The following is an 8220-nucleotide window of genomic DNA, read 5'->3' on the forward strand; positions in this document are numbered from 1 at the left end:
CTTCTAACGTGTCAAATCCGTTAATAATCTTATGTTTCAATAAGATGCCCTCTCATCCTTCTAAATTCCAGTGTATACAAGCCTAGTTGCTCCAGTCTTTCAACATACGACAGTCCCGCCATTCTGGGAATTAAACTAGTAAATCTACGCTGCACGCCCTCAATAGCAAGAATATCCTTCCTCAAATTTGGAGACCAAAACTGCACACAGTACTCCAGGTGCGGTCTCACTAGGGCCCTGTACAACTGCAGAAGGACCTCTTTGCTCCTATACTCAACTCCTCTTGTTATGAAGGCCAACATTCCATTGGCTTTCTTCACTGCCTGCTGTACCTGCATGCTGCCTTTCAGTGACTGACTCATTAGGGCACCCAGATCTCGTTGTCCGTGTAGCTGGGACATTGTTGGTCGGTGTGGGCGAGTTGGGCCGAAGGGCCTGTTTCCACACTGTATCACTCTGTGACTCTATGAAGGGCCTGTTTCCACACTGTATCACTCTATGGCTCTATGCTGGGTCTGTTTCCACACTGTATCACTCTATGGCTCTATGCTGGGTCTGTTTCCACACTGTATCACTCTATGGCTCTATGCTGGGTCTGTTTCCACACTGTATCACTCTATGGCTCTATGCTGGGTCTGTTTCCACACTGTATCACTCTATGGCTCTATGCTGGGTCTGTTTCCACACTGTATCACTCTATGGCTCTATGCTGGGTCTGTTTCCACACTGTATCACTCTATGAAGGGCCTGTTTCCACACTGTATCACTCTATGGCTCTATGCTGGGTCTGTTTCCACACTGTATCACTCTATGGCTCTATGCTGGGTCTGTTTCCACACTGTATCACTCTATGCTGGGTCTGTTTCCACACTGTATCACTCTATGGCTCTATGCTGGGCCTGTTTCCACACTCTATGGCTCTATGCTGGGCCTGTTTCCACACTCTATGGCTCTATGCTGGGCCTGTTTCCACACTGTATCACTCTATGGCTCTATGCTGGGCCTGTTTCCACACTGTATCACTCTATGGCTCTATGCTGGGTCTGTTTCCACACTGTATCACTCTATGGCTCTATGCTGGGCCTGTTTCCACACTGTATCACTCTATGGCTCTATGCTGGGCCTGTTTCCACACTGTATCACTCTATGCTGGGCCTGTTTCCACACTGTATCACTCTATGCTGGGTCTGTTTCCACACTGTATCACTCTATGCTGGGTCTGTTTCCACACTGTATCACTCTATGGCTCTATGCTGGGTCTGTTTCCACACTGTATCACTCTATGGCTCTATGCTGGGTCTGTTTCCACACTGTATCACTCTATGGCTCTATGCTGGGCCTGTTTCCACACTGTATCACTCTATGAAGGGCCTGTTTCCACACTGTATCACTCTATGCTGGGTCTGTTTCCACACTGTATCACTCTATGAAGGGCCTGTTTCCACACTGTATCACTCTATGGCTCTATGCTGGGCCTGTTTCCACACTGTATCACTCTATGGCTCTATGCTGGGCCTGTTTCCACACTGTATCACTCTATGGCTCTATGCTGGGCCTGTTTCCACACTGTATCACTCTATGGCTCTATGCTGGGCCTGTTTCCACACTGTATCACTCTATGACTCTATGCTGGGTCTGTTTCCACACTGTATCACTCTATGCTGGGTCTGTTTCCACACTGTATCACTCTATGAAGGGTCTGTTTCCACACTGTATCACTCTATGCTGGGCCTGTTTCCACACTGTATCACTCTATGCTGGGCCTGTTTCCACACTGTATCACTCTATGCTGGGTCTGTTTCCACACTGTATCACTCTATGGCTCTATGCTGGGCCTGTTTCCACACTGTATCACTCTATGGCTCTATGCTGGGCCTGTTTCCACACTGTATCACTCTATGCTGGGTCTGTTTCCACACTGTATCACTCTATGGCTCTATGCTGGGTCTGTTTCCACACTGTATCACTCTATGAAGGGTCTGTTTCCACACTGTATCACTCTATGCTGGGCCTGTTTCCACACTGTATCACTCTATGAAGGGTCTGTTTCCACACTGTATCACTCTATGCTGGGTCTGTTTCCACACTGTATCACTCTATGGCTCTATGCTGGGCCTGTTTCCACACTGTATCACTGTATGCTGGGCCTGTTTCCACACTGTATCACTCTATGCTGGGCCTGTTTCCACACTGTATCACTCTATGGCTCTATGCTGGGCCTGTTTCCACACTGTATCACTCTATGCTGGGTCTGTTTCCACACTGTATCACTCTATGAAGGGTCTGTTTCCACACTGTATCACTCTATGCTGGGCCTGTTTCCACACTGTATCACTCTATGGCTCTATGCTGGGCCTGTTTCCACACTGTATCACTCTATGCTGGGCCTGTTTCCACACTGTATCACTCTATGAAGGGTCTGTTTCCACACTGTATCACTCTATGCTGGGCCTGTTTCCACACTGTATCACTCTATGCTGGGCCTGTTTCCACACTGTATCACTCTATGCTGGGTCTGTTTCCACACTGTATCACTCTATGGCTCTATGCTGGGTCTGTTTCCACACTGTATCACTCTATGCTGGGCCTGTTTCCACACTGTATCACTCTATGCTGGGTCTGTTTCCACACTGTATCACTCTATGGCTCTATGCTGGGTCTGTTTCCACACTGTATCACTCTATGGCTCTATGCTGGGTCTGTTTCCACACTGTATCACTCTATGGCTCTATGCTGGGCCTGTTTCCACACTGTATCACTCTATGCTGGGTCTGTTTCCACACTGTATCACTCTATGGCTCTATGCTGGGTCTGTTTCCACACTGTATCACTCTATGAAGGGTCTGTTTCCACACTGTATCACTCTATGCTGGGCCTGTTTCCACACTGTATCACTCTATGAAGGGTCTGTTTCCACACTGTATCACTCTATGCTGGGTCTGTTTCCACACTGTATCACTCTATGGCTCTATGCTGGGCCTGTTTCCACACTGTATCACTCTATGAAGGGCCTGTTTCCACACTGTATCACTCTATGCTGGGCCTGTTTCCACACTGTATCACTCTATGCTGGGCCTGTTTCCACACTGTATCACTCTATGCTGGGCCTGTTTCCACACTGTATCACTCTATGCTGGGTCTGTTTCCACACTGTATCACTCTATGGCTCTATGCTGGGCCTGTTTCCACACTGTATCACTCTATGCTGGGCCTGTTTCCACACTGTATCACTCTATGCTGGGCCTGTTTCCACACTGTATCACTCTGTGACTCTATGAAGGGCCTGTTTCCACACTGTATCACTCTATGCTGGGTCTGTTTCCACACTGTATCACTCTATGCTGGGTCTGTTTCCACACTATATCACTCTGTGACTCTATGAAGGGCCTGTTTCCACACTGTATCACTCTATGGCTCTATGCTGGGTCTGTTTCCACACTGTATCACTCTATGCTGGGCCTGTTTCCACACTGTATCACTCTATGCTGGGTCTGTTTCCACACTGTATCACTGTATCACTCTATGCTGGGCCTGTTTCCACACTGTATCACTCTATGAAGGGCCTGTTTCCACACTGTATCACTCTATGAAGGGCCTGTTTCCACACTGTATCACTCTATGCTGGGCCTGTTTCCACACTGTATCACTCTATGCTGGGTCTGTTTCCACACTGTATCACTCTATGGCTCTATGCTGGGTCTGTTTCCACACTGTATCACTCTATGGCTCTATGCTGGGCCTGTTTCCACACTGTATCACTCTGTGCTGGGTCTGTTTCCACACTGTATCACTCTATGGCTCTATGCTGGGCCTGTTTCCACACTGTATCACTCTATGCTGGGTCTGTTTCCACACTGTATCACTCTATGGCTCTATGAAGGGCCTGTTTCCACACTGTATCACTCTATGCTGGGCCTGTTTCCACACTGTATCACTCTATGGCTCTATGCTGGGCCTGTTTCCACACTGTATCACTCTATGGCTCTATGCTGGGCCTGTTTCCACACTGTATCACTCTATGGCTCTATGCTGGGCCTGTTTCCACACTGTATCACTCTATGCTGGGTCTGTTTCCACACTGTATCACTCTATGCTGGGTCTGTTTCCACACTGTATCACTCTATGCTGGGCCTGTTTCCACACTGTATCACTCTATGAAGGGCCTGTTTCCACACTGTATCACTCTATGCTGGGTCTGTTTCCACACTGTATCACTCTATGCTGGGCCTGTTTCCACACTGTATCACTCTGTGCTGGGCCTGTTTCCACACTGTATCACTCTATGGCTCTGTGCTGGGCCTGTTTCCACACTGTATCACTCTATGCTGGGCCTGTTTCCACACTGTATCACTCTATGGCTCTATGCTGGGTCTGTTTCCACACTGTATCACTCTATGGCTCTATGCTGGGCCTGTTTCCACACTGTATCACTCTATGCTGGGCCTGTTTCCACACTGTATCACTCTATGCTGGGCCTGTTTCCACACTGTATCACTCTATGCTGGGCCTGTTTCCACACTGTATCACTCTATGAATCTATGACTTATCACTGTCTCTAATAAGGTATTTATTTCAAAAAATGCTGGAGTATCTCAGCAGGTCAGGCAGCATCTCAGGAGAAGGAATGGGTGACGTTTCGGGTCGAGACCTTTCTTCAGACTGACTCTACTGTCTCTAATAATGTTGATTCAATGCACTAACATTTTTACATCTTTAGCAGGGCCATCATATTATGATGAAGATGGAGAGAAATTTCAAAGCCAACAGAAGGGGAAGAGTGTGTGGGATTCCAGACCGTTGTCTGACTGAATTGATTCCAATGCATCCCACGTATGCAGTAACAGAGTAAGCATGTGAGGTATGTTAGGATGCATGCTTCAGTTCATCAAATTGAGATTCTGAGAATTTCATTTGAAAGACCTATGAACAATCAATACTTTAAATATTCTCAGTTGATCCAATATTCGGTGTTGTTGAGGAAAGATAAACAAAGTTGTGTACACCATCAGCAACTGTGACATGTTTTACAAGCTGAGTTCTGAAGTGGATACCTGAAGTATGAAGGACTGGTGTTCAAAATAAAAATCATCAGAATCTGCAAAGTTCCTGCCAACTTCACGAAACCACGCCGGAAGATTGTTTACAAATCGGACAGATGATCGAACAACGACTTCTTCATTGCCATGGAGACTCTGCCAAACATCGCCAACTCTCTCTGCAATTCAGAGACCTTTGATGATGCGGGAGCGGATTTATTTCGTATTGTTGGACAACTTTGTTTTAAAATGACAAGATGCTGTGTTTCTCGTCCACACGTTAACTGTACCTTGAAGTGCAAATCCACAACTGTGTGATTATAGCCCAGAGCATCACACCAGTGTGTGAGGTCCATCTCCTGATGGACTTCCTGAGATGGAACCGCAGAGCACAGCTGAGTGAACGAAGATGATATCTTTCGTTTTCTTTTAACAATTTGTTGTTAAGTTTATTTTTTCGCAAATTGCAAATGGGAGAAGCTGTGAGTTTCATGTGCCCTGATCTCCATTACAATTGACCTTCTTTATTCTTGTTGTGAATGGGATGCTGGTTCTCTGATTATCATTTGTGAATGTGAAATCCCCAGGGATGAAAGTGTCAGATAGTTGAAGTGTGAAGTAAGAGGTGATTCTAATGCAGGCTCGCGGCTGCATTCTTTCTAAATTCCCCATCGGGTCTTCATTTGTAAACCTCTGGAAGGATGCTTTTCTTGAGAGATTTAACTTGCAACAAAATTAATGGAGGTTGCTGAAAGTAAGAATGGACTGTGGTCGAGGACCTCCAGCTAACATTTGCTGTAAATTGCAAACATACTGTGTAGCTTTGTTAATGTGAATATGAACTTGGCCTCTGCTGCAGGTGATGCTGCAAAATGTATATATTGTAAGTTCCTGAATTCTCCTTTTCATCAATATTTTGCCATTTAATAGAAAAACACAATTATATACCTGTTAGTAAAATAGTAAACAAATTACATCAAGATGCTGGAATCTGTTCAAGATGTTACGTGTTGTTTTCTGAGTTTTCGAGTCACACAGCTTGGGAACACACCCTCAATATCAACGCATCCAATGCTGACCAAGTTGCCCCAACTAAGCTAGTTCCATCTGCCTGCGTTTGGCTCGTATCCCTCTGAATCTCTCCTATCTATTTACCTGTTCAAGTGTCTTTTAAATGCTTCTACAGTATCTGTCTCAACTACCCCCTCTGGGGGGCAGCTTGTTCCATATACCTACCAGCTTTTGACAATAGGTGTAGGAGGAGGCCATTCGGCTCTTCGAGCCAGCACCACCATTCATTGTGATCATGGCTGATCATTCTCAATCAGTACCCCGTTCCTGCCTTCTCCCCGTACCCCCTGACTCCGCTATCCCTAAGAGCTCTAACTAGCTCTCTCTTGAATGCATTCAGAGAATTGGCCTCCACTGCCTTCTGACGCAGAGAGTTCCACAGATTTACAACTCTCTGACTGAAAAGGTTTTTCCTCATGTCTGTTCTAAATGGCCTACCCTTTATTCTTAAACTGTGGCCCCTGGTTCTGGACTCCCCCCAACATTGGGAACATGCTTCCTGCCTCTAACGTGTCCAACCCCTTAATAATCTTGTATGTTTCGATAAGATCCCCTCTCATCCTTCTAAATTCCAGTGTATACAAGCCTAGTCGCTCCAGTCTTTCAACATACGACAGTCCCGCCATTCTGGGAATTAACCAAGTAAACCTACACTGCACTCCCTCAATAGCAAGAATATCCTTCCTCAAATTTGGAGACCAAAACTGCACTCCAGGTGCGGTCTCACTAGGGCCCTGTACTATTTTTTAGTTAAAATAGTTGTCCCTCATTTTCATATTAAATTTTGCCCGTCTCACCTGAAACATCAGCCAAAACATTATGACCCGATCAACCAAAACATTATGACCACTGCCTAATATGCTGTTGGTCCTCCGTGTGCAGCCCCATACGCAGCAGGGTGCGATGCACTGTGTATTGTGACACATTCCTCTTGTGACCACCATTAAATGTTCTGTGACTTGTGCCACAGTCGACCTTCTGTCGGTTCGGACCAGACGGGATAGCCTTCGTTGCCCTCGCGCATCGATGAGCCTTGGGTGCCCAACATCCTGTCGCCGGTTTGTGGTTTGTCCCTCCTCGGACCACTGTCAGTAGGTACTCACCACTGCTGACCGGGAGCACCCCACAAGCCTTGCTGTTTCAGAGATGCTCTGACCCAGTTGTCCGGCCATAACAATTTGGCCCTTGTCAAAGTCGCTCAGGTCTTTACTCCTGCCCATTTCTCCTACATCCAACACATCAACTTCAGGAATTGACTAATATATCCCAGCCCTTGACAGGTGCCATTGTAACAAGATAATGAATGTTATTCATTTCGCCTGTAAGTGGTCATAATGTTTTGGCTCAAAAGTGTGTCCTCTTGTTTTTGATTCCACTACCCGTGGGTAAAAGGATAAATGTGCAGAACCTATCTCTCCTCATGATTGTATAGACCTCCAAGATCATCCTGTGCTCGAAGGAATAAAGTCCTAGCCTGCCTAACCTCACACTATAGTTCATTCCAATTCTTGGCAACTTCCTTGGAAATCTTCTCTCCACTCTCTCCTTATTAATGGTATCCTTCCTAGAGCAAGGTGACCAAAACTGAACACAGTACTCCAATTGTGGCCTCGCCAACATCTTCTACAACTGTAACACCCCAACTTCTATACTCAATATAGACACAAAAGGCTGGAATAACTCAGCAGGACAGGCAGCATCTCTGGAGAGAAGGAATGGGTGACGTTTCGGGGTGAGGCCCTTCTTCAGACTGGTTAGGGATAAGGGAAATGAGAGATATAGATGATGATGTAGAGAGATAAAGAACAATGAATGAAAGATATGCAAAAAAGTAACGATGATAAAGGAAACAGGCCATTGTAAGCTGTATGTAGGGTGAACATGAGAAGCTAGTGCGACTTGGGTGGGGGACGGATAGAGAGAGAGGGAATGCTGGGGCTACCTGAAGTGAGAGAAGTCAATATTCACACCACTGGGCTGTAAGCTGCCAAAGTGAAATATGAGATGCTGTTCCTCCAATTTGTGTTTAGCCTCACAATGGAGGTGACCGAGGACAGAAAGGTCTGTGTAGGAATGGGAAGGAGAGTTAGTGTCCAGCAACCGGGAGATCAGG

The 8220-nt window shown here is 46.2% G+C and overlaps 1 protein-coding gene across 1 annotated transcript in view; it reads left to right on the forward strand.

Moving 5' to 3' along the window:
• Positions 1-4809, forward strand: part of chrd (chordin) — a 39907-nt gene extending 35098 nt beyond the window's left edge. Inside the window, 1 exon segment of the mRNA XM_078410138.1 lies at positions 4718-4809. Within this exon segment, the coding sequence (XP_078266264.1) occupies positions 4718-4809 (92 nt within the window).
• Positions 4810-8220: the final 3411 nt, after the last annotated feature.

This window comes from Rhinoraja longicauda, chromosome 13 (genome assembly GCF_053455715.1).
Source record: "Rhinoraja longicauda isolate Sanriku21f chromosome 13, sRhiLon1.1, whole genome shotgun sequence".
Taxonomy (NCBI): Eukaryota; Metazoa; Chordata; class Chondrichthyes; order Rajiformes; family Arhynchobatidae; genus Rhinoraja; species Rhinoraja longicauda.